Source organism: Taeniopygia guttata, chromosome 5 (genome assembly GCF_048771995.1).
Source record: "Taeniopygia guttata chromosome 5, bTaeGut7.mat, whole genome shotgun sequence".
Lineage (NCBI taxonomy): Eukaryota > Metazoa > Chordata > Aves > Passeriformes > Estrildidae > Taeniopygia > Taeniopygia guttata.
In genome coordinates, this window is record NC_133030.1 from 20,580,788 (window position 1) to 20,607,913 (window position 27,126).

The 27,126-nt window shown below is 43.3% G+C and overlaps 1 protein-coding gene across 3 annotated transcripts; it reads right to left on the reverse strand.

Annotated features, from left to right (window-relative positions):
* Positions 1-7: 7 nt before the first annotated feature.
* Positions 8-26,362, reverse strand: PHRF1 (PHD and ring finger domains 1). 3 transcript variants are annotated; one of them, XM_030274034.4, is made up of 18 exons: positions 26,212-26,362; positions 20,966-21,150; positions 20,545-20,667; positions 18,831-19,063; positions 17,787-17,870; positions 16,686-16,807; positions 15,007-15,104; positions 14,286-14,458; positions 12,691-12,820; positions 12,257-12,384; positions 11,226-11,413; positions 10,322-10,441; positions 8,352-8,506; positions 4,848-7,616; positions 4,014-4,165; positions 3,293-3,553; positions 2,108-2,236; positions 8-952 (listed from the first exon to the last, which is right to left on the reverse strand). In XM_030274034.4, exons 2-18 carry the CDS (start codon positions 21,054-21,056, stop codon positions 818-820), a joined length of 5,091 nt encoding a protein of 1,696 aa, XP_030129894.4. In that variant the 5' UTR covers positions 21,057-21,150; positions 26,212-26,362; the 3' UTR covers positions 8-817. The 3 variants fall into 3 exon arrangements, with proteins under 3 accessions (XP_030129894.4, XP_012429715.5, XP_030129893.4); XM_012574261.5 differs by having other exon boundaries at positions 4,089-4,165; positions 12,245-12,384; XM_030274033.4 differs by having other exon boundaries at positions 12,245-12,384.
* Positions 26,363-27,126: the final 764 nt, after the last annotated feature.

Sequence of the window (27,126 nt, forward strand, 5' to 3'; positions counted from 1 at the left end):
CAGCTGCTACAGGACAAAAACCATTCAAAATAACTTTATAAACTCTGTCACATTTCTGCTTTGTACATCAGTTCAACCTTATCCTTCCGGCTTGTTATGGAAAATTGACAATGCTTGCTTTTTGTTTCTTTTTTTTCCTGAAAGGCAGACACAAAACCAGCCATCAGTACATTATTTACACAAGTGCAACACAATCTCCCACCCCCAAATAAATTTTTTTCACTAGCAAGGTACTTCCAACAGAATGTAAATGAGCAGTGTTTCTGAAGTCAGTTTATAAAGGTTAGCTCATTTCTGCAATCCCCAAATGCCAGAGCGAGTAAAGCTTCGCCCACCATCCAAAGGGCTAAAAATACAACATTTCAAGTATTAAATCAGAAATTTCTAAAGACAATCCATATTTAGATAAATAAACACAAGGGAAACAGTATACAGTTCTCAATATACTGTATGAAAAGTGGTGTCCAGTTTCAAACTTTAGAAGACAAGTGCACAGCCCAAAAATGTGATCAAGTAACCCTGAAAACTGCAGCAATCCGGGAGTTCCAAACATGAATCTCTTCTGTGTTTCCCCTCGAATTACTCTGCTGGTCTGAGGCATTTGATTGTTGTTTAGTTCTACAGCTGTAGGTAATCCAAAAAAATCCTAAATTCATTCCCATATGGAAACAATTCAAGAGAAGGTTCCATAGATAAAGTCTATTATCTTGTTTTTCTGCAATCTGCTTACAATGGGATGCAACTACAGGTCTGTTATTCCCACAGTGTCCACAGCTAGGACAAGTTCAATCCAAGTCATGCTGGCTGTGGCTTGCTCTCAGTTTTCCACTTCACGTGTGTCTTCACCATCAGTTTTCTTATGTTTCCTCATATGCTTGTATTTTTCCACATATGCCTTCACCAGGTTAGCCACCTTCATAGGGTTGATCTCTCCACTTTTGCTGTGGCAGATCTGCAGGGGAACAGAAAGGGCACTTGGTCAATGACAGCAGCTATGCAAGTGGCAGAGAGGCCCTAAGCTGTCCAGGGGAGGCAACTCCTGCACAGACCCCCAAGGCTCATAGCAGGGTACATAAAGCAGAAAACAAAGACAAGAGCAGTATTTCCTTCAAGCATTCCAGGAATGGCCCAGAGCTTATCTCAGAGCACCAACTGAAGCCAGAGGCATCTCAAAGCAAAATTACTCATTTTTACCACAGGATTTCCACCCATCCATCCAGTTTTACACAACACGTGGTAACCAAGGAAGCACCAATATCCCAGTTTTGAGATGTTTTTGAGGAAGCAGTGCTCAGATTAAAAGAATTTGGCAGTTTTGAGAACACATTTTGAGACAGGGGAGAAAGAACAGACCCTACACAAGTTACTATCTCTCTTCAGAGAAGAGTCCAGAATGACTTCAGTAGCAACTAGCACCATTCAGCTCTCTTGCAAACATATGGGTCACACAGAAGATGTGAAATTGCAGCCATTACCTTGGGGATTTTTATTTATGATGGAATTTCTCAGTGATAGCAGGAATAGAGCAGGGAGAAATTACAGTTCTCTGAGTTCTCTCAGTTAGCTGCCTTGACCATGGGAGCATTACTTCCCCTCACGAGACATTTACTTGCTGACTGTGTCTTTCGTAGCCATGATCTACTCACACTAAGATTTGAGAATCAGCAAAATTGCAAGGCCCTCTTCCAAGGCTCAGGGACACTGCAGATGCTCAAGGACCTAATGCACAAAGTATTTTCTCACTTTATCAGGAACAGCTAGAATTGTGGCTGACGGTCCTAGTGAGGGGGATTTGACCATTCTCACCCAGGGCAGATACCATGTAACATTTCAGCTCACTTAGCTGAAGCTTAGCAGGGTTCTTGTCCACTGAAAAACATGACCTCATAAAAGGAACAGGAGGAGACAGCTCTCATCAATGGCACCAAAGAGTCCAGCTTAAAGCAACTACTGCTTCACCATAGGACTGCAGAGTATGAGTCAGGGTCCAAAGACCTGCTAGTTATGGCATGTCATTGCTGAAATGGCAAGTGCAATCCAAAGTACTGCCACTTGTGTAATGAACTGCCCAGATCCTCCTCTCCACCTCCTTTCACTGGGCCCTCACCTTTTGCACTGCTTTCCGAAGGATGCTCTTGTACTCCTCCTTTGTAATCTCCCTCTTCTGGTAAAAAGGTTTGATGGCAAGTTTCACTTCTTCCACAGCCCTTTCTTGCATGTGAAGCTTCTTCATGTACTGCACAGGAAAGAGAACTTCATTACCTTGTGCTGTCTCGTGCTGGGAATGGTTTCTGAATCTTTTTTCTTAGAAACGCTCAAACAAAGAAAATTATCATTTCACAATTTCAACAACCCAAGTAATGACCTCAAAGTGATCTCCTTTACTGTCAATTAATGTCTTGGAACAAATATCAGTTTGCCCTTGCTTTATGTAACATTTATTCTGTATCTTAAAGAATGTGTTTTAAGCAAGTGAGTACAACATGCACTTCCTGATTTTGGTCTCCTTTCCTTCCAACAGCTCTGAAGTAAACACACATCCAACAAAAGGTATCAGGTTCTAAAAGCATCAAACCACAACTGTGAATATGAGTCTTCAGATACCTCTAAAGACAATCTGAAAATCGCAGAGCTGCCTATGAAGTAATGATTTCAGGTGCCACCAAAACAAGTTTATAAAAACTGTTGCTCATAAATAGAGGCCCAGTGGGAAATGCATCTGTTTGGTTTTATGGTATGAAGCAAAATAATGGGCTAAGTTGTTTTCATTCTTGTGTTAGCATCCACTGTGCCTAGAGCAGATGGTCTGTGCAGCAAACCCAAAACTCAGCAGCAAGGGACTTGCATTAAAACATCTCCAAAGTGTTTTACTATCTTTGCATTTTCAGTGCTAATAAAGAACAAAATACAGTTCTACCTATCATTAGGATTGTTATGAGAATTGACATTAATTTCAAAGCTGGAGGGGAAATGAGAAAACCAGGTGTTTAGAGAAACTTGGACATTGTGATTTCTGGAAATCCCTTCATGCAAGAAAGTTTCAGAAGTTTAAGAATGTATTTCAGATGTTTTAATACCTCTCTGTCCTATTGTGATGAACCAATAGAAAGTAGAACCCTCAAATGAAATAAATCCCAAATTAATTCAAAGAGAGGATTGCCTGCTGCTCCTGGGTTAGCACAGTCAGTCACTAAAACCAGCAGGGCTGGGAAAATACAGTACAGAAAGTTAAAAAATCCCCCAAATGAAAAAGTTCAAATAAACAGCCCTTCAATTTTATGCAGTCACTCACTTCCTCATTTTTTGTTTTATCCGCTGGAGGTTTGGGTGCTTTGATCTTTTCCTCCGCACTTCCAACAGAAGCAGCTTGGATCCCTGGCTCGGATGCTGTAGCCAGGCTGCCCAGCTCTGGGGTGAGGCTCTGTCCTGCCACGCAGCCCAGAGCTGGAAGACTGCCCTGCATGATGAACTGAACCGTGGGCTGGCTCACTGGGGCGTAGGGGGGCAGGCTGGAGGGCAGAGCTGGCGCCAGGGGGATGTTGTGACAGTACACCTGTGAAACAGACAGCGCCCCGTCAACGCTTGTACTGACAACACACAGCATCAGAGCAGGATCTTCAGAGCACCTTTATCCACCACCAGTCCCAATCCCCTTTTAACCGCTGGACAGCACAGACTGATGGCTCAGACCAAGGCTACCAAGCCAACATTTACAGCCTGATCACAGTCAGGAAGAAGCTCACAGCTTCTCAGGCAGCACCATCTTTCTGCAAGCTCCTGATGAAAGCAGAAGCTGCAGGTACATAACAGAATTAAAAGATAATATGTTTCTTCAATTTTAAGGAGCACCTGAGAGATTAAATGATCGGAGGATTGCTGAGGTGTATAGGCTACATGAAATGTACCACACGCAGAGGAAGGCAAACTGCCATGAAAGGAGGGTGTTGCACAACAAGGGCACAGATGGGATGGGATGCCTTCCATGATACTTGGGGGCTGGAATAGGAACCAACCTGAAAGGAATCTAGATCAGGAAACATAGGCTCGGGAATCATATAATTGGTTGGAGGAGGCTCATTTAACTGCACCTGATTTAATGTTTGGTTCAAGTCCTCTGCTTTCCAGGCCCCTTCTTTTGCTCGCTGCAGTTTGTAAAACGGCATCCCTAGGTATCCCAAGAGAAGGAAAAGAAAACGTCTTAAGAACAAAATAACCGGTCAAAGATTCAAACCCAATTCTATTTTAAGAATTAAAATAAAACATCAGAACTAGCTATAAAAGGATTTTTTTAGCATTCGTATTTTAAAGCTTCTGATAACAGAGAACTTCTCATCCCCTTGAGCAATTGCTTTCTACTGGATTTAGTTACCAACAAGAACAACACAGGCAACTCTGTCAACACAAACAGCACAGGTTCCCAAGGCAAACTGTTTCTGGCAGCTTCGGTTTAGCAGCATTCACAGAAGTGAGCTACAGAGACTTGTCATGCTCCTTGATTTTGAGAAACATTTATAAATTCTGAAGGCAAAGCAAGCATTCTAGTTAAGTGCAGAAAGGGTGGGACATGGGCTGCCAGCTCAGAGAAGGGGTTGTTGTGCGCGCTTCATGAGTGAATAAGCTGCCACTGGCTGAGCTGTGCTGACAGCACGTCCTCTCCAATTCATTAACACAATTCACCTCGTGATTCCAACCAGTGCAAAATGCCAGCTCTCAGGACTGCAAACCACAGCATCATCCCAGCTCAGATGACAGAGCTCTTACACTACAACCACGTTTGGCCAGGCCCCAAAACCCTTAGCCTTATACAGCCAATTTCAACTGCTGTTTATTTTCCAAAGGAGACTTACTTGGAGCTTTTCCAGCAGACAATGTACCACTTTCCTCCTCTTGAAGATTCCAGGTAACTCTTTTCACTGGTGCTTTTGATTTCAAGGCAGGACCCTGAGGTACCACTTCCAGTTCAGGCTTAGTGAAATTGCTAATGTTTTCATTTGAGACAAGGCACTCCTCCTTAACCTCCCTCACACAATCTGCGACTTTGCTTTTGGATGAGCTTTGGATTGGTGCAGCTTCAGCTGGAACGTGCATGATAACTTCCTTCTTTGGGGGTTGTTCCATCAGAGATGGACATAACGCAGTATTTTCTATTTTAACTGTAATCTCTAGGTTCGTATTGCTACAGCTACTGAGCACTGCTGCATCAGTACTATTCATTAAGTCTGTTTCAGCAAAAGAATCCAGATCGCCAAGTGGGACACAAATATTCGTTATCTCTGGCGCAGGGAATGCAGTTTCTCTGCTCACTTCCTGACAGATGGGCTCTACCTTTATCGTTTCTTGGACCTCTCTCAGGTGAACTGGGGTCTCAGTCTGTATTTCCTCAAGATTGACATTTGGTTGGATGGTTATGGAAAGCCCTTCCAGTACTAGCTCCTCTTTTGGCTCTTGTTTCAGAGAATGGGGTTGCTCCAGACACTTGGTCACATTTTCAGCTGGAAGCTTTTGATCCTTTTCTGGTGCAGGAGGAAGCAAGGTCTCTTTTGATCTGTGTTTCCTTTCTTTGGAACGTGATCGGGATCGCACTCTTTTTTCCTTTGATTTGCTACTTTTGTGCTCCCAAGATTGAGATGCAGACCGAGACCGAGATCTCCACTTTCTCCTCTCCCGAGATCTGGATCTCGATCTCTTTCTGTCCCTTGACTTCAAACTACTTTCTTTATCATACCTCTCGTAGCTTTTGTCCCTCCTGTGCTTCCGCCTTTTAGTCCTCTCAGCACTGTTTGACCGGGAGCGGTCCCTCCGCCTTGATCTTGAGCGAGACCGTCTTTTCTTTTTCCTGTTTTCATAAAAATCAGAAGTACTTCCAGGACTACCTGAACGTGACCTAGATTTCCTTTTGTCCCTAGACCAAGAAGTTTTTGTCTTTTTATCCTTTGCTTTATCCTTTGTTTTCTTTTTTTTAGATCGTTCGTGACTGCTAGAACGGTCAGTAGAAGACCTCTTGCTCTTGGATTTTAATGTGTGTGTTTTGCTGTGCTCTTCCCCACCTGACCAAGAGGTAGATCTGGAGCTTCGGTCCCTTGAGTGTGCTCTATCTCTTGACTCTGAACGTGATCTCTTATGCTCTTTGACAAGTGCTTTTTTCCTTTTCATCTTCTTCTTGCTTCGGGAGCTGGAGTTTGAACAGGATCTAGAACGTGATCGCTTCTCTGCTTGTTCTACCTTTTGGACATTTTGCTGCTCATCACTCTTTGAGGGACTATCTGGTTCTATTTTCACATTAATACTAGGTCTAATCAATTCCTCAGCATTAAAGAACACATTAGGTCCTTCTCTGCTTTCCTCCTTTAAACATTTTGTATTAGAAATTTCTTTAACGGCAGATGAAGTGCAAGGACTGCTTAGGACATCTTCCTCATCCTTCTCTCGCTCTTCTGTATCAGAGATCTGTTCTACAACCCTGCTTGCTACTGCGACATCATCACGAGACTCTGTGTTACTAGATGGCACATCAGAATCAGTCCCAGATCCAAATATATTTTCTACCCTGTAAGGGGTGAAACGACGGACAGTTTGAAATATTTGAACTTTGGGATTTTCAATGGAAATAGTCCTGGTGATATTAGTTAGTGGGATCCCTGAGCCAAGCCTTTCAGGACTGCTGTTTGCTGAACTCGAGTCTGATCCTGTTGGCTCAAAGGGATCATAGATTTCACTTTTAACCTGCTTCTTCTTTACTGAGAAAAGTGGTGCAGGACTTTCCTTCTGCTGCACTTCATCGTCCACAGGGCGGAAGGTATTACAAAATCCTGGGTTAGACAGCCTGCTGGGATGTCCTGTGTTCCCAGGAATATTGATTTTAAAACTCTCAAAAGAGCCTTTGCCCCTTGAAGTGCCCAGCAGCGATGAACCACTAGAGCCGCTGGGATGGGTGGAGAAAGACACCCCACTTGGACGTGTCTGTTGCTGTGGCTCCTTGGAATTTGACTTCTGACTTTCCACCCTGCTACCCTTTCCTGGCTGATTAGTGCTCTCCTTGCCAGTCAGCTGGGTTATACAGGAGCTGGGGATATTACAGCTTTGGCTTCCTGCAGGTTCTGGCTCCACCTGCTTGCTGCTGGTTTCTTTTTTAATCTTTGGTATCCTGGGAAGCTCAAAGATGTCAATTCTCTGGGAAGGTGGTTTTACTGGCTGCCTTACAGTTACAGCTTTTGAGCCAGAATTCAAGTTACAGCCCAGCTTTGAAGACGAATCAGTGGGTACAAAGTTTTTAGATTTTCCATTAAATCTGGGTATTTCATCTAACTTTGAGCCATGCCTGCTCAAAGTTGCTGTATTCTGAGTCTGGACAGACCTGGGTGTCATTGAATATTCTGATTTTACAGCTGCCTTTTCTGGTACAGTCTGTGCAGGGCTTGCTGCAGACTCGCTCCTGCTCAGTGAGGGTGGAGATGATGAGAACAAGGGTCTGGAGCGAGTATTCAGTCCCGAGGAAACAGAAGGTCTGGCCATGGAGCTGCTTGCTGTGGTCCCTGAGAGCGCTGTACTTGGGTGGGTGTTATGCCCTGAACCATCCTCCACACTCGAGTCACTGGCTGATTTTCTGTGAAATGGAGCTATGGGACACAAACAGACAATTCCGCTTTTCAGGATATAGCTGGACATTTTCTGCCAATGTTAACAGAAATACCAAGCTAATTATTTTAAGTTCCACTGTGGTTTGCAGACACGCCACACAGCAATAGGGAAGTCCAATAGTTCTTTTAGCCAGACACTCAGTTTAGTGCCAGACAACCACATCTTTGAGGTAAACACTAACGTTGAGGAAAGAAATTATTCTGTTCTGGATTGACAGAAATGACTACAGCAGAGGACGTGAGAGGTACTTATTTTAAGAATAAAGCTCTAAGTTTCAATTTCATCAGATTGTTTTCTAGTTTCATCCTGCTTTTTGTCAAACTAAAGTACAGATCACAGGCATGGCAGCAATGCATGACACATGACAGAAAAACTGGGTACTAAGCTAATTCTGGCCTATCCAGTCTTACATATTTTATAACAAAGCAAGGCATGAAATCACCGTGCAGTTCTTTTGAAAGAAGACAACTATGTACTAAAACTAAAATCCTCCAGAATCATCTCAGGTCTGCATTTTAACACAGACAAGCAACACTATTTCAGAACATCCATCTTATAAAATCGACTACTGTTGGCAGCTACTGAATCTATCCTATATATTCCAAGGCTCAATAACAGTATCCCTAAGCTCAAAGCTATGCAGCCTGTAGGATCAGGGCAGATGTGGAAGAAACAAAGAGGCAAATAACACTATGAGGGTGCCAAGCCCTTACCTTCCTTTTTTGCTGTCAGTGAACCATCTCTATTGATGACCACATCTGAACTGCTCATCATGAGAAGGCTCTGTCCAGACAGGATACTTCCCAACAGATCAGGCACAGGAGCAGCTTCTGCTTCTTGATCAGGACTCAAGGCAGGCACACTGCTTCTGCATGTTTCAGAGGGGTTACATTTCCTTTACTCTTACAGCACTTGTTCTATACACACATATTACATTAAAAAGAAACCAAAGTCAAGGGCATAAAGAGAGATCAGCCAGGGAAGTTCACTTGTAGTTTTGGTTTCACCAGAGTCATTCAGTACCCATCCTTCTCTGACAAACAGAAGGTGTAGCTTTTACTGACTTCCCACAGGAATAACACAAGATAAGAAAGTAATCCTACCTGAGACTTTTGGTTAGCAAATGCTGGTGCTCACTGTGCTGTATATCAAGACTAAATTTCCAGTGCATTTTAAATGCATTTTTGGAGGATAAACCACTGATTACCACTTCAGAGATATTTCTATCCTAGCTGCCTCTCTTGCACCACCTAAATCACAAGCACAAATGTATTCCTCAGGCCTTCTATCTAAAAAATGACAGAGCTTGAACCAGCGTTTAACCACAAGGTGCCATTGGTAGGGTTAGCTAAGAGCATGGCATAGAGAAATTACACTGAAAAACAGCTGCAATGCTCCACATATGGGACAGCACATTCTCCCTTATGCTTTGCTCAGTTCTTGAAATACAGACTGATAAGGTGTTTCTGGCGTTGGGTGTTTCAGTTTCTCTCTCTTTGCTTTTGTGTTGATGGGATTTAGGGGGTTGTTTTGTTTGAGTTTGCTAAAAAACAAACTTCCAAAGGGACCCAGCTCTTTGAGGGAGTTAGATTTCATTTCTGTATGACAACAAAGGAAACTTTATTCACATAATGTACACTAAAACACCTGTAATAACATACAACAGAGAGAAAAAATGGGAACACTAAAGGAATCAGCTTCTAAGACCAGACCAGGAAACTCAGTGTAGCCCAGACCAATGGAGCCTTTAGAAATTGAGTATCAGCTAAACAGTTCTATCTTCTAATCAATATGCTACTCAAATAACTCTGAGGACATGGAAAGCTTCCTGAAAGGCTCCCTTCAGGATTGAAATGGGAAAGGTACATAAATAATCCAAGCTATCATAGAAATAAACTTCCTTGATCCTGAGAAACCAACCTTCACCACGAGTCAGATGCATTAGAGGACAGCTATGTAACCCTTTCACATCTTTAACCAATTAAGCTGAGCTCCCTTAATTTCTCTTCAGCTCCCTCAGCCTTGCAGTTTTCTGTGACTCTACTGGTACCTGCCTCAGTGACTCTCTTCATCCCTTTCTTCTCATCATGCTCCCAATCCCCTGTGTCCTACCCCTCAGCCCTGAAAATTCACTGTGGCTGTCAGTGGGGGGTAGCCAGGGCTCCCTGGCAATGCACACATAGCAAAGCAACTCTTAAACTGCAGGATCAAGCAAAGCTTCTCCTCAATTTTCTGAACTCAAACAAACAGCAGCACAACTGGGTGAGGTGGGTACAGCCCTCACCTCCTCAGGATATGCAATTAGATTCCCCAGGCCTCTCGAAGAAGCAAGTGGTTTTTTAAAGGTTAATGACACTGGAATTTAAAACATACTAATGGGGTTAATAAATAGTCACAAAACAGAAAGTAAGAAGAGTCAGATTAGGGTGGAAACACCAATTTTAAATTTCAGTGGAAACGTTAAAGGTGTGATGAAAGAGTGCAAGTGCTCAACATAAAAAGAATTCTTACACAAATTGATATGGTTATTTATCTACGCTGTGCAGGCATGCATGTACACACATATATGCACTCTTTAGAAGACAGGGTAAGAAAAGGGTTACACAAAGAGGATCACTAGGTTTATTATTCTATTAGGGTCAATTATACAACTAAGAATAATAAAATAGCAATGGACTTTTACCTGGGAAGTCCCACAGAAATGGGTCTAGCTACAGGACGGTGAGACCTCAGTGCCGACTGGGAGAGAACTCTCCTTTTGGCACTCAGTGGCGAATCTGGATTTGCTGGAACATCTTCATTACTGTGATAAAACATGAACCCTGAAATTGTCTGAAATGTTTTTCACATAAAAGAGATGATACCTCTACAACAGATACAGTTAGAGAGCATCGTATGTTTTTTTACGATACTTTAAAAATATTGGTGCAATATACTTATTTTCTGTTTTGCCTAAATAGAACGGCTTGATTCAAACAGCAGAGACTCAAGTGTATGTTTTCATATCTAAAATGTTAAATGGACAATTTTCTTTTATGAAAGGATCAAAAAGAAGTATTCGGTGGAAAACTAAATTTCACCAACAATAATTTCAGATGCCCCCTCCCCAAAAATTCAAAGTTTATGAGTGACATGAACTATAGCATAGTAAGATTTCACCTGAATTTGAAGTGTCTAGAAAAGTGAAGATAAGAAAAGGAGAAACATAGAAGATTCCAGAGGTCCATTTAATTTTGTGTTTACTCTATACCAAATATGTCAGCTGTCTTCACTTAAAATAAATAAATAAAAAGCAATGGATTAAGACCAGACTCCTTCAGATTCTAATCTTTCAAGAATCCCACAGATCTTACTGAAAGTTTACAGGAGGCTGATTATTTCAGAAAAACACTTTATGAGGAGGCCGATTCCTTACAAGTTTAGCAACTCAGCCCAGAAGGAAAGAAGGAACAGGCTATTATGTATTATCATGGGTTGTGTACCCAAAGCTGCCTTCAGGTGTGAGACTCTGCATGGAGCCGTATGCACAAAGAACCCAACAGCTGTTAAATTACCAGGTGCTTGATTACAATCCAGAGATCTCTCACCTTTCATAAGGATCCAACTCATAGGGATCTCCAAACACAGAGAGAGAAGCTGCACCAATATCTGCTCTCATCAGCCCAAGCGAGGGCTCTGCTGGTTTGTACATGGAAGGAAGTGAGGCCCCACGCACAGGTTTACTGAGACCAAGGGTTCTTGCAATACGGGAGCGAGCAGTAGCCTCATTTTTTCCCTGCACAGACAAAGAGATTGGGTTATTTTTATGTTAGGGCAGGTAAATTTGTGTTTAAAGCCCCAAATTATTCACTTACACTGAGTACAGTCATTAGTTTACTACCATCAGCAGCACCAGTAGTGTGCATTTATTGTCTATGTTTGTTTTAAAACATTTATGAAACTTGTAACTATGGCCCGTATGTCACTTCAAACACAGGCTGCACGTATCAGATATAAGTGACCAGATAAATTAGGCTTCTAAAAATCTTTAATAATGTCAATTCAAAATTGTTGGCCCCTTATTAAATGCTGGAGTTCTGGCTCCAAGATGCAGACTCTAATTAAAGTAGCTGACAAAAAGAATCAAGCTGGTGCAGAGTACTCTGCAAAGTATTTACAAGAGAACACTACCCACAACTGAAAGGGATTTTGAGACCTCTTACAGCTGATAAGCTGGGTTTGCAACAACACAGCCACAAACACCCACAGCCTATTACAAAGAATAGGTGCTGGCAATTTTAACTGAGCTTGCACCAGTACCAAGTAAACACTACAGATCAATGGCAAGGCAGGACACAAAGCCTGCAGGACATGCTTTACAATCTGATCCCTACTGTCCAGGTAACAGGATGTCAGCACAGCCAGCAAGCCTGTCTGGAAGTTGCAATTCATTTCCACATACAGCATCTTTCTGGAGTACCCTGGACACATCCTGCACAGACTCCCACCAGAAAAAAAAGGTGCCTGCTGTGATTGAAAGGTGGCATTTCTTCCAGCTGAGTCCCATGTTATAGTCTTTTACAGAAGGCTGAAACAAGCAGACACTGACTGGCAGAAACTCACTCACATGTGATCTTACTCTTATCTTTTTTCCCCTTCTCTTCTTTGTCACACGCTTGTGTCTCTTCAGCTGTGCCCCTGAACTCTTCTTCCCAGCAGCAGATTTTTTCTGAGTTCTTTTTTTGCCTCCTACTTTCTTCCGCCTTCCTGATGGGACAAAAACCAGTGATCTGGCTAAGTGCTGGCACTGTATTTTACACTGTACTCCCCTTCTCATCCCCCCAACACACACAAAGTAGCTCAAAGAGACATAGAGCATGCCACCAACAGCACAGCAGAAAAAATGACATCATCAGGGTTCAGTTAAAAACCTTCACGACGCTTCTGGGCAGAGGTGGTAGAGGGAAAGAAGAAAATGCACGTGGGATACCTCCACAGCTGTGCAGGTGTGGCAGCCCACAGCTGATATATTTTGTAGGATCCAGGCTCCCCTAACGTGCCTGATGTCCTTACCAGTTTTCCTCTTCTGCCTGGTAGGAGCCCGTGGTGCCAGAGGACGCTGGTAGACGGCTGTGTTCAGGCCTGCTACGACTGCCTCAATTGTTTCATCCAGAAGAGAGGACATGAGGTATCCTGGCACGTGCTGTGGGGAGGATTAGAAGTTATAGCATACAGGTACCTAAAGCTCAGCAACATTGTCTTATAAAAGCATTTGATAAAAATGGATTTGAGATTCAAATGAGGAAAACCCTGACATCACCAAGCTACCAGTTAAACAATTATGTCACTTTTTAAATCTACTGACTGGCATGTTAAGGACCTTGTCCTTCAGCCTCCTTCAGAATTACATGCATGCCCCCAGCTTCTCACTGTGCTTGGAGGACAACTCACACTCCCTCAACCAGTGGAAGTACACTTCAGTCAACTCAAGGTACGAGCCAAAATAAGATGCACTTTTGTTCACAGACAAAGGCAATAAATAACAGTGTCTTTATGTATAGGTTGTAATCATCCCTGCACACTGAGAAGTGGAGCTAGGAACAGCTCTTGAATGGAAAGTGCTGGGTTCCCAAGATTACACTACCATGGAATAGTAAAGTCCCCTGGCACCACCCCTCTCACCCACAGGAGATGACTCCACACTACTTCTAAAACAAGTAGGGAAAGAAAGAAAAATAACACCAGTTACCTTGCAGAGTCTTTCACATAAACACTTTCCTCTTTTTTTTTTTTTTCAACATATAGCCCTGACTACTCAGCTGTAATTGCTAACAACAATGAATCAAATAATTTATCAACTTCTCCTATTTTATTAATGCTTCTGAAGTTAAAATTGAAACATCTGAGTTTAGAGAAAGTGGGGTTTGGCAGTCAAATAAGATCATCTCCATTATGGAGGACATAATGAATTTAACAACTGCTAAAACATTTGGGGAAGTCCTTAAATCAATGGAAAATGTGATAAAAACTTAAGGTGAGCTGGATCCTCATTCATCACAGCTATCTCAAACTATACTTAATACAGTAAGGCAGGAACCCTGTGTATTTAGGATACTGTCCTGCAGAGACTCTCTAGTACTGCTAATATGTTTATACTCACGTGGCCACATTACTGAGGACACTAACATCTGTTTTTTTTCCTCTTCTAACAAGGGACTGATTTTCACAAACACAGAAACTTTAAATATACAAAATTTTTCTCTTCAATTGGGCTGAAGGCACTCAACATGTTCTACTGCTATGGGCAAGGAGGAAGGAGGGCAAAGGAAAAGAAACAACTGTCAAACATGCTAAAAAACCAGAAGTGGTGTACAAACTTTGTATTAATAGCAACTAGGAATAAAAAATAATTTTGCTCACAGCAGGGGGTGATAAAAATGCAGGTTAAGAAAGGAAGTTGCTACAGCCTTCCAAAATACAGCATCTTGGTCATGTGCTGTACTCCATTTGCACATGTTGAACATCTCAGATTAAAAGAGCTCCACAACTCCTAACTACTGTGCTATGGAGAGTCAACACAGACAGCAGAGCTACTGAAATGGGGGCTTATTTCAGTAACTCTTCCCCGGGGTTCTTGCAGAGGCTCCCTGAGAAATCCCCCTGCATACCCGGATTTGCTGCGCTGTTGTTATGCGGTTCCTGTTCACCGTGGCGCGGACGCGCTCGCTCTGCCGAGTCCTGGCTATGGCCCGGGTTCGGACGTGAGGACGGAGCCTACTGGTGGTGGGGACAACATCAGCCATCAGGGCAGCCACCTCCTCCTCACTGACGTGATCTGCATCTTGAACGAGAATAGGCTGAGGTTACTTGTCTTTCTACAGATGAAATAATTTAAAGAATTTCAGACAAAACAAAAAATCAGCATTCTCTTTCTTAAACCCATCACTTCCGCAGGCAGCCATTACCCTCTCGAAAGGAAATGTGCACAGACACCACTGCTTCAGACTGTCACACAGTGTAACACTTTTCTAGGTAACAGAAATTGCTGCTACCTTGGCAATCTGAAGTCAGGACACTAATAAATTCTTTCCAATGTAACACAGTGCAGTCACACTACGGTGCTGGGATTGCCTTGGAAAGGTTAAAGGATGCTTACAATAAGCAGATCCACAGGTTGTAACAGCACATGAAAATCTTCATAAACAAGATCCTCTCACCAGTCACGAGTTCAAGTCTAATCTTAAGGTTCAAGAGAGAATGCTTATCAAAACACTTATTTGAAACAGATAAAGCCAGGAGGTTAAACATGTCTTCAGAACACCACATGATTCACATTATCTAACTTGGGAGAAAAATATTTACTTTGACTGGCTACCAAGAAACCCTTACCTGCAGCACCATTGGCACCCATGGGGGCACAGGCGGGGCAGAACCATTCATCTACAGGGACTTCACTCAGAGGAGGATTAAGGCATTCCATGTGATACCTTGAGAAAAATAAAAAAGGAAAATCAAACAATATGCTCCTTACCAAGGGAAGACAGCATTTTATCTCTGTCCAGTGCTATATAATTTTCTTAAGCCTGAAACTATGGTTCATGTATCCACTTCTACCAATCTGCAGAGAAATGATGCTACCTGATAGCTCTACAAGTGGCTTCAGTTCTAGATGGTATTATCATCACTTTAGGCTCAAAAAAGTCTCAGAAAACTGAGCATTTTCTCCTCACTGTGTGGTGAATCACTTGCCATTTGAACCCAAGCTGCAAGAAATGGGCAGAGCCAAAACTGATGGTGGCAAGAGAAGTACAGAGGTGTTGAGAAGACAGGCAACCAGGAAACAACACCAGCTTCCTGAGAACCAGCACAGTATTAACAGTACTTATGAGCATTTGAAGCAAATATTCTACATTTTTCTAGAGTTAGTCTCAGCCATGGAGAGCTAGTAAAGACTGCAAGCTCTTCTATCAGGAAGTGCTAACTCTAGAAATCAAGCATATATAAAGAACTTACTTTAGGAAAAGGAAACAAAAATCAAACAACCGTATCAAACTAGAAATAACATATTTTAAAAATTGCAGTAACTGTTGGGAGATCACAAAGTAAAATTTGAAGCAATACCCTGAATTGAGACAGGCCGATGGAAATTCAGAAAGAACTTAAATATGAGACTTCAGGTAAGATCTATGAAACACAGTTTTGGCTTAATATTTTAAACTCAGTGTTCTGATGACACTCTTAACAATCTTTAGTGTTCCTGATTTTGTCTTTTTCCCAGAAGATGAATCAGTGTATATGTGTGTACGGATAGTGTATCAATATGTATGGACACAAAACACAAAGGAAAAACTAGCCTTATCAGATGTCTAGTTAGCTTGCTAGGAGTAATTTTTGAGAAGTTAATTTACATACTCATTGCTAGCATCTCTTTTTGTTCAGTGGGTAACTTTTGACATCTTCAAACTGACAATGCTGGAAGACTGATTAAACAGCCCAAGGGCTTTAAATTCTAGCAGAAAACCATAGGGCCAAAGTTGTGTTCAAGTATATTCATGACTCTACTTAAACATTCATTTTATTAATCAAAGAGGGGGCAGAAACAGAAGTAAGCAAGAGTAAGAGAATAATTTAAGAGCTGTGGCTGTAAAGAAAATCCTGAACATTTCATGAATCTTAAGCACTTCTCCCGCCCAGCACTAATACCCAGTCACTTGGGACAAGTCATGCATCCTCTCCTCAAGGAGACAAAAAGGATTTAAGGTTCTACCCTTCACACACCCAGCTGTTGCACGGATGAGCACAAATACCTTTATCACTTGAAGGTGTGGTCACCTGTTTTGGTGCCCTGCAGCCTTGATGGGTGCAGGACTCTCCACACATACATTGCTAAATGACCAGAAAAGGATCCATCACATCACAGGGATGGATGTCTACACTAGAACACATGGATACATGGCTGGCCACATGAAGAGAGAAGCAAGGGGCAGCCTGCATACCAGACAGTGCCTGTGGACCAAACTCTGGCCATGTGCAATCATGCAGGTGCTCCATTCATTTCAGCCTCTTACCCTGCATCACAGCCATCACAGAGCAGCAGGCGATCCTCACGGTCACTTCTGCCACACACCTCACAGAAGGTTGGGTCATCCTCTCCATCAGTGCCCTGAGTTTTCGTGTTCTCAACAGGAATCTAAATAAAACAGGGATTCAGTTTGTGCAGAACGTGGCATTTTTTAAAACCCACCATCATGCTAATGGTAGTACCTGCAGCAAAATATAAAAGTGAAGGAACCCAAATGGCTGTTACACACCAGAACCTTCACTTAGTTCTTTCAACACACCTAGGGCACGACCAAATGCCTGACAACATCTACTTAACTTGTCCACTGTCATGCACCAATGACTATAGAAAACTGCATTTTAAGAATAGGCAAAAAAAAAATTCCAAAAATAAGATGAAAAGTAGTCAAACAAACAAAAAGATGCCAAAAACGAGATTAAAGAAGAGAGCAAATTTTGCTGCCTCCCGTATTACCTCAATGTTAACTCTCACTTCTGTAAAATGTAAACAATAATAAACCATCAATTTATGAAAACAAAGCATCAAACCCCTAAATGTCCCCTGGAAACCAGCACTTTTCTGATATCAATTAAGATAAATGACAACTCTTTAATGTTCTTTTGTGAGCAACTACTGGCACACTCAACCAGTGCCTTTCAGGGTTCTCCCACTGCCTTGTGCCTCTCTCCCCTTACAGACCCAACTGCTACACAGCATTGCTGGCAGCAGGACATAAGGAAGAGATCATGATTATTCCTATTCATCCTATAACAGCATTTGGAGAATGGAGGGCACTCTCCACATGCAGACAGGCTTATCCATGCAGAACAGTTTTCAGTCAAATGTCCATTATACAAAACAGGCAGTTTTGTATAATGGCAAAAAACACCCCTTTTCTGCCACCACAAATGATGCCACAACACAAGATCGCAGGAAGTAAGCTGAAGGAGGAAGAAAAATTGTCACAGCTCCTTAAAAGGCAAATTCAAAATAAGAAAAAAAAAAATTCATTCAGATAGCAAGTATTATAAACACCCTAGAAGGGTAAACTCTTGAATAACATTGTTGTGCCAAATGGCCTGGTTGTTTGCTACAGTAAAAGGCTTACCTTTTTTAAGATTTTACCACCAAAACGTGCCCGAATGTTAATGTAATTAAAGAGGATTCGATCCACTGGACAGGAGTTTGCATTCTAGGAAAAATAAAAGTTTCCCAATACAGTTAATAAGTGCATCACTTTATTCAATTCTTAAAAAGTAATCTTAAATTATTAATGTAATAAGCATTAAATTAATGTAGTAGTCATTTTAACAGCTATTGATCTTGACATTTTAAGTACTTAAAACTGACTTACCTGTTTTACAAACAACATGTTCTATTAAACATGCATTTTTAGAGAAGCATTTATTTTACTGAAACAATTTAATTATTATTCAATTGCCAAAGCAACATCAAAGTTCTTCCACACATTGCCTTGAAATAGTGCTCGTGTTTTAAGTCATTTCCTTTCCTTTGGACAAATGAGCAACTAGAAATGGTTTACAAATAGATTCAGTAAGAGCGATTTATTTGCTTTTTACAAAAATTAATCACCACTGCTACTGCTGCACGCACTGTAAGTTTTGTTGTAATTCTCACCCTGAATTATGACCATAGGAGCTAGATAGGTGGCAAGGAACTCTGACTGAAAACTAAATTCAGAGCAAGCTGCTGATTATCAGTATTCTTTTACACCTTTTCTATGCTTAGATGTTCAGGATTGAAAGAGATCCCAATGAAACGGTCACAATACAGAACTCAAGAAAACACAAAGACAGATATACAGAGAAATATAAATATATCCAAGCATAGAGAAAAATTAGTATCTCAACTTGAAAAAACAAAAGAAATGTAGATGCCTATAAACACACTTTCTTGTGACCTTACAGCTTGCAGACAGAACTAATCACGATGGGTACAAGAAAAACAGATCCAAACTTCAAATATGAATCTTGCCAAACAGAGCAGTAACCCAAGTCTGTTTAAAAAAGCTTAAGAAAGCAAATACCAATATTACAGTGTTTTGTTCGCATTACAGCACAACAGCATGATCACAGGGGATAGAGCAGAGCACACCAGAAGGCCACAGGACACCACAGACAAAACAGCTCACCTTAGACCACTCCACGATGCAGTCCAAGCAGAAGTAATGGGAGCAGTTCTCAGGAGTCCCAACAGCCTGATCCCTAAATGTGTTGAGGCAAATGGGGCAGTTTTCACCATCCTCATCAGAGGAGATGCTCACTCCATTCAAGTGTGACTCCGATTTCAAAGAACCAGTCATTCGTTCCATAGTGGCCTCATTTTCTTCCTCCTCTTCTCCCTCCTCCTCATCATCTTCGCAATCTTAAGTGAGAGATAAAAAACAGCTTGTGTGTTCTGCAGGGCTTCAGCAGTGGGGGCAGAGGGGGTGGGCAGGACAGGGTTCCAGTTCACAAAAAATTCCAAGTAAGCTTATTTTATGTGGCTGCAGGGGTCAAGAACAGTCTCCTCAGTTTACGGCAATCATTTTTGCTGTTTTCTTGCTTCCTAAATCCCTTCTCTAAAAAGCAATGGATCACTCTGGGGAAAAATAAAGCCTGATAATGTAAGTAGTCTTGCAAGAGATTAAAAGGACAGACACCAGAAAAGCAAAAGATTATCTAAACAAGACAGTTAGGATATGCCAGGCTAGCACTAAACAATGAAGTTAAAAAATAAAAGTTATAATAAAGTTACCATGTACCCAACTTTTTTTTGTTTGATTTTTTTAAAGATATGTTCCAGAGGAAAGGCAGCAGCAACACACTCTACTGCAGAACAGCAAATTAAGGATTTCACCAGTAAAACATGATTTTGTGAGCCAAAGGATCTAAGTGCCTTAGAGACTGCTTAAAGAAGCTTGATTTCGAGTAAAATTAAACATTCAGCACACATTGTTGAAAGGTATTTTTAGTACAAAATACAAAGATGTGTTAGCCTTTGCCTAAAACCTGTGAATTGAGCTGGTATTTTCAAGAAGCAACAAAAAGTACCTAAAACCCTAATCACTTGGAGGGAGGACGGGGGATGGTTGCTGTTGGGCTGCGTTTTTTTTTTTTTTTTTTAATAAGAATGAGACCTTTGTCTTTTCTACTGAATTCTCCTGTCTGGACAAAACAGATAATGATGGATTAATAAAGCTTTTTGCCACCTGGCATAATTTTTTTTTGTCTGTATTTAAATCAGTTTAACTAGTAACCTGGAAAACTGTGCTCTTGCCTTCTCAACAAGCTTTAGATCTGATAATATCTATTTTTGTCTATCCAAATATTAATTTGAGCATAGCAGCTTCAGCAGTACATGATTCTCCAGAGTATGTTTTTGGTAAAATGAACAAATTCAAATAATATTCACACTCCTTTTTCAAAGAAAAATTAGTCCTCTTCCATCCTCCCTAGGTATTACAGCAATAATAATTTATTTCCAGAATTCTCCATCGCAGCATTCACTTTAGAGCCCCATGACAAAGCCAACTAATAAACATGCTCTTCATAACTGAAAAATGGCATGAGCCATTGCTGCAACTTTGACTTTTTTCCCTCCTCATGCTGGGGCAGAGTTCACTCCTGCTGACTACAATTCCACTACTTTGAGTAGCAGGTAGTCTTTAAACATGCAAATGCTTTAAAAGTTTAGAAATTGGGCACTGTTGCTTGTTTGCTTATTACTGTAGGATTTTGGCATCAGCCTGACAGAGCAGCATCTGTGGATTTACATTTCATTGTTAGTTGCTGGAGGAATAGCTTTCATCTTGCTCTTCCTCAGTTATTAAAAAATACCTGCTAAGGCACATGAACAGACCTTACCTTCTGTTTCTTCATCTTCACTGTCTTCCTTGTCCTCCCCACCTCCCTCTTCCTCAGTATCATTATCTTCCTCTTCACTACCAGTATCATCTTCTGAATCCCAGCTATTTCCACCATTGCTTTCTTAAAAAGAGAAGAGAAAATATCTATTTGATGCAGACCGACAGGCAGAACAGGTACCAGAGCCCTAATAAGGCCACTATGGATGAAGTGAACTCCCAGATTTCCACAGTGGTATCAAAGCTGCCCATTGGCAGGGCAGCTCCAGGGAAGCATGACAGCGGTCTGATACACACACAAGCAATAAAGCGAAGCAAAACAAGAAATAGTCAGAGAAAAGGTGACAAATGGCCACAAATACATCTTTACCAGCCTTCTGAGGGTAAATCTGAAACCTGGCAGCAGAAAGGTGCACGCTTACCTGTTTCGCTGAGGAGCACGGGACACTGCTTCTTGCCCTTGCCCAGAGCAGCGCTCTTGTTGATCAGCTCATCCTGGCTGTCATCGTCCATGGCGGGACATGGGAGTCCCCGCAGGGCGGCCGAGGCAGGAGGCAGCGCAGCACCCACGGCGGCAGGGCAGGCACCGGGCAGGCACAGCAGACACCTGAGTGTGAGAGGGGACACGGCTCTCCTACACCACTGAGCATCTTCCCAGCCTCAGTTCAGGTGGGCTACAGCCCTGAAACCGTGAGGTTTCGCAGCCCTGCTGAGCTGGATGAAACCAGCTGCTTGTGAAAATCGGTGCAGGTGAGAGATTCAGCTTTATCTCGGGCTCCTGGATGACAGCAAAAGGTGCAACCAGAACTCTCCACTGAAAATAGCAATAGAAAACCTACAAACACTAAAACCATCTCATGTACCAGCAATTCACTGCAAAAAAAGAGACCAGAGGCCCTTTGAACAAAGCCTAACAGGATGACAATATGTGTTTTAAATCAAAATACTCCATCTTGTCTGACTGAAAAGAAAAATAAAGATTATGTAGTTTAGGTCCTCTATTAAAAAAAAAAAAAAAAAGCCTTTGCACAGTTCCGTCATGAAATAGAGAAGCTGAAGACCCCACAACCATTATTCCATGGAAACGATAAGACCTGATTTAGTGCATATTAATGTAATCACATTAATTGCTGTGCATCAGCACAGACTGGCAGTAAAACTGACAGATACTGGGAGATGTTGCATGATCCAAATTCATAATGACATTTAAATCAGAGCTTTTAACACATGATGCTACAAAGCATTAAGGCAGACAGACCCCTGGCAAGCTTCTAGAAGCAAGTAATGAAAATATATAATTAACAGACACTTAAAGCTGGGTGTCATATCTCGATATGAAATAAAAAAGGATTCTTTTACAAGAGTGGTAAAGAAGTTTCAATCAGGTGCTCTTCTCCCACTCTCCCTGCTCCCCATTACACATTTTGCATATTAAAAGATCTTTTGGAACAAAACACTATGTTTTATTCAAGTGCTCTTAATCCATACATTTGCACACTCCCTCTTTAAGACACACAACACAGCTCTGCACCAGAGAGCCTTAAAAATGTAGGTTCTACTAAACTAGACCAAACTACAAATGGAGTCTTCAGTGCTCAGGGAAAAAAACCAACAAACTCAACAGAAAGAAGACCGAGCTTCAGCACAACTAAGCTCCTGTAAAGATTTCTCCTAATTTCAGTAAGAATCTTGCCTAAAGACAGGTTTACATTTTTAGCTAAATTTGTGGCTGTTAACATGAATATTTTAAAAACTCTTAAAACCAATTTATGTTGGCTGAAAATACACAGACTCGTCAAAAAGCCAGTCACTCCATGATGCAACTGAAAAAATACGAAGAAACACTCAGAATTTTTCAAGTTGCGGCAGTGTGTGTGTATGCATTATTTAAACTGAAACTCAATTATACAATATCCTCCCAAAAGCTCAGTTAGATACAGCAATGCAAAATTTGTGGTGACGTGACAGGCAGGACACAAAAAGGGAAGGCCTGGCAACACCAATCCCCCAGCAGAGCAGTGGCAGGCACGTGTTCCATCCGTGTGTTTGGATGCTGTGCAGAACCTGGGCTACTTCTCCATGGGCACCTTGTGGGAACAGAGTGGGCTCCTGCTGACCTGTCAGTGCCACACCCAGCCAGCCACGGCACTCCTGAGCCACTGAGGATCACCAAGGCCAGCCACAGCCACGGCAAGTAAAAAACACAGATAAGCCTTTACTTCACTATTGCCATTACCTTTGTTTCCCTGCTCTCCAGTCTTCCTTACAGCAAAGCAATATGCACAGGGCAGAAAAGATCGTTGTTTCAAAAAGTGGTTCCCACAAGCCACAGTTCTGACCAACATACACCTAGCTACATTTCCAAACAGCATGCACTTCTTCACTGTAGTGGAATAAAACAACTACCTGTGTTATTTTTGCCTTGCCACCCCATGGAAAGCTATCCTTTAGGCACAGAGGCGAACAAATCAGCACTTGTGACTTGACAATCTAAACTGACATAACCATGCTGCAAATGCAAGCTTGTACTTTGCTCAGAGGCAAAACTCCGAGTTAAAGAAAATCTGGTATTGCAGCAAACAATCAAGTCTTCAAATCCTGTCAGTAAAAAAAATCTGTTTTGTGGCTAGCTGGAAAATGACAAGAAGAAACCAAGCAATGAAGAGACGAAGTGAATTTGAGATTTCTAAGCACATCACAAATATTACTTTGCAAACAACCTTTTCCAAACTGGGCATCTGTTCTTAAAAAAAAAAAAGGAAATAATGGTTGACTATACACCTTATACGCAGGGGTCCTTTTTTTTTCAGAACAAGAAGCAACATTTCCAAGTTGTTGGGTTTATTTATGGGAGACATTTCAAACAAATGGCCACTATGAAACACAAACACATGCATGATACACTTCAGAGAGTTCACCCACTGGTACAAAAGCCCTGTTTTCTCCAGCACTTACCATATCAGAATTTTTATACCCTAAACAAACATCAAACCACAGAAGCAACGAGTGCACGGCAGGTGTTCGATCACTTTACTCGCACCAGCGCTTTTCGCCGCTTTAGGTTTCCTTCCCCAAGACTCAGCCTCAGTAAGGCCCAGTCAGGTTTGCTTGCAGTGCTGTGTCCCTAGGGCAGCACAGGCTCTGCTGCAGGACGTGCTGTAAGCCCAGGCTTTGCCACTAAGACAGATTACATTTTTACACAAAGATGCCTTAAGTCACTTTAATAGTACAGTCAAAAAGCAATTACAAATACCTTCTTCACGCTGTATTAGCAACAGGGCTTTCTGTTCACTTCAACAACAGAGAAGATTAAGGGCTTCCTCCAGAACAAACGTTTATCAAACAAAAGCACTTCAGCAAACATTTAGCTTTTGAACTGAAGTCCTTATACATTACCACAGATCAGTATTTTAATGTACTTTGAGTATGTTCCAGTGAGAAGGCAAGTGCAGGTTCCCAGCCATCAGGAGGAGGCACAGCCTGCAAAGGACACTGGAGCTCCACCTCCCCCGACACCAAGCCCAGAGCTGCTACAACAGCGAGTGCCTCTCCCAGCCACCGGCACTTTCCCTCCTAACACCAGCCCATCTCCTACTCCACCAACTTCTTATATAATTTCCACATTTTTTAGAAACAGAAGAGCTACTACAGACAGCATTTACTTTCACCTGCTTGGGTAAGACTCAGGATTATTCACAGGTGAAGACAAGTTTCTGACAGAATTTTCTCACAGGTGGTTTTGAATGCTGATCTAATTACATGGGCCACTAGTAAGCCAACATGTTCTAAAGACCACTTGTAACATGATTTAAACCTACTAAATTTTCAAACATATGGGCTTTCAGTTCTCACTGGCACATCTACTTTATTGGTTTGTTGGGGGAGGGGTTTTTGTTGTGTTTTTTCTTGGTTTTGGGGTTTTTTTCCCCCAATCAACTAAATAATTCAGCAATTTCACACATCAGAAATCATTTAACTTTGTTTCCAATTTCATATGCTACGTTCAACAAAAGAAAGAGCTGTCAAAATCATTGTTGCACCCAGTTGGAAAAAATCTGGTTATGGTGTGACTACTATCTGCCATCACCACATTCCAAAGGTAAATTAAGACAACTTGGCAAGGAAATAATTCTTATTAACAAGACACTCCTACAGCCCAGAGTTGTGCACTGCCAATCTAGCATGCACAAGGAACTTTAAAAAAAGTCCCCTACATCTAGATTTAGATCCCTGTTTAAATTACCAAAAAAAAAAAATACCACTAATCAGAACTGCCTGTGCAACAATTTAAGTGGAAGCACATAAGAACCTAAAAGACAAGTCACAGAAAATTAATCCTAAAGTAGGTAAGGAAGTGCTTATCTGCCACCCAACCTAGCCCTGCCCTAAATTTAGCCACCCTGAATTCCAGGATGAAAACTGCCCACCAAAGCTTCCCCAGGAGCTGACACTGCACTCTTTAGGGAGTTTGTAATGCAAACAAAGCAACACACAGGCTTTCTAAAAGCATTTTGAAAGTACAGCATCTTACCCAGAGGAGAAGCTAAGCATTTTGTACCTCTATATTCAAAGCAGCAGGCAAGCTCTACGGAATTCCCAGCCTCCAATTCCTTGCAGCCACTACCCGTGCTTTCAGCTGCAAATTAACTACTCTCCCACTCTGCACGTCCTCTTTCTTAACAGGCTTCTTTCCTTAGGAAGAGTCACCCTTGCTGGCGAGTTCCCTTCCAGCATCAGCCTTTCACACCAGTCCCATCTTTAGCTACAGCTTCCCCTGCTGTTCGTGGGAATGACTGTGGGAAAAGAAAAAACCACAACAAAATCCAACAAACCCAAACAAACAAGAAAACTCAAACAAAAGGTCACACACTTGTACATTCTGTGCACAGCCCTATGGAGAAAGACCCATCGACCTACAGGAAAGGAAAGAAGACAAAAGACACCCCTGAAACACAGTACATGGGAACAACCCGCAGGAAGAACAGCAAATGAAACTACAAAAATCCCACCCACCCCACTGGCACCAAACGTGCGGTGGCTTAGGGCAGGCACCCGTGACACAACTCAGAACCTCTCCGTAAGCACAGGTCCCTGAAGGCAAAGTTTTTAAGACTAAACGTGGCCTTGTGATAAGCTAATACACGATTAAAACAAACAAAAACAACTTGCAGGCATCTCCTCATTTGCACTTGTCGGCTGAAACAGCTGAAACTGCTCCGACAGCCGTGTGAGCACCAGGAGCAGCGGGAAGGGTGGGAACAGGGAGAAAGGGACGGGGGAAAGGCAGAGGCGCGGACACAACAGCCGGACCCATTCGGAGGTTTGTTTAGCACCCTAACTGTATTTATACATGCGCTTGGTACATTTCTTTCGGTCTTTGCCGCAGCAAGGGCAGCTGGATGGCTCCTGAGCCCGACCGGCCCTTCTGCATCCCATGGGAATCCGCGGAGCACCCGGGGACAGCCCGACCGGGGGCTGCCCTCCCGCGGGGGCGCCTCCCGCCGGGAAACAACGCAACAAACACGCTGTCGTCGCTGTTGTTGTTTACAGGAGCGACACTAAAGGAGAGACCGGGGCAGTTCCCCGCCGGGGCGGGGGTCGGCCACTCCGCCAATTCCCATACCCGGCCCCCACCCGCCCGCGCAGGCCTGCCCGCCGCGGCACTCACCGAGAGCAGCCCCGCGCTCACATGGCGGTCCGGAGCAGCCCCGCGCTCACACCGCGGCCCGGCCCGGCCCGGTCCGGTCCGGCGCTGCCGCTTCCCGCGGCCCCGGAAGCGCTGCGGAAACACTGGCGGGTCACGGGCGGAACCACCGCGCCCGCGGCGGGGGGGGCGGGGCGAACCATTCGCAAAGCGCCGCGGGGATGAACCATTGCGGAGGGGCGCGCGGGCTGTACCACTGCGGGGCCGCGGGAGGAGCGCGCTCGGTCCCCGCGGGCAGCGCCGGTCCCGCTCCGGCCGCTTCCGGTTGCTCCATGGACACAGGGTTGGCGGGGATGACCGGCATCCCTCCGCCGGAGTCTCCAAGCTTTGCGGGGGGAAGCGGGGCGCAAAGGCCGCCGTGCTGCGGGGCTGCGCTCGCGGGACGCTCCGTTCCGCTCCGTTCCGCTCCGCCTCTCGGGGCTGGGAGCATCCTCGCGCAGCCCGGTCCGGCCCGTGCGGTCCGTGAGGACGCGGATCAGTGCTCAGTACCTCTCGCAGACCGCTGCGGTTTTTTTCCCCCTCTAACTACTCTCGGCTGGGCCCGACCCAAATGTTCCCGTGGCGCTGGGTGAGCGCACGCACGTAGAGGAGGAAGGGCTGGTTTCGCGCTGTTCCATCGCCGTGGGGCTCTGCCCGGACTGTCCTCGGCTGGCCGCCGGCAAGGGGAGCGCAGCCCAGGCTCTGCTTGCAGGCGGACGTGACCCAGAGCTAACGTGCGTGTCCTCGCAGACACTCAGGGCATTGTCAGAAATCGGGCGGATACCGGGGAGAAAACAAGGTCCTTTTCCAGAGAACACAGAGCGGGACAAAACCCGCGCCAGCCTTGCTGCTGTCTGCCTGCTCGAGGCCTGAAAGAGGGGCGAAGCGGGAGGGACCGGG

Coding starts and splice junctions, on each gene's coding strand:
- PHRF1 (XM_030274033.4), bottom strand. CDS start 21,056: ATGGACGATGACAGCCAGGATGAGCTGATCAACAAGAGCGCTGCTCTG. Junction 10,442..11,225: donor GAGTTGGATCCTTATGAAAG/GTGAGAGATCTC, acceptor GTTTTATCACAG/TAATGAAGATGTTCCAGCAA. Junction 8,507..10,321: donor ATTTCTGTGGGACTTCCCAG/GTAAAAGTCCAT, acceptor TGAAACATGCAG/AAGCAGTGTGCCTGCCTTGA.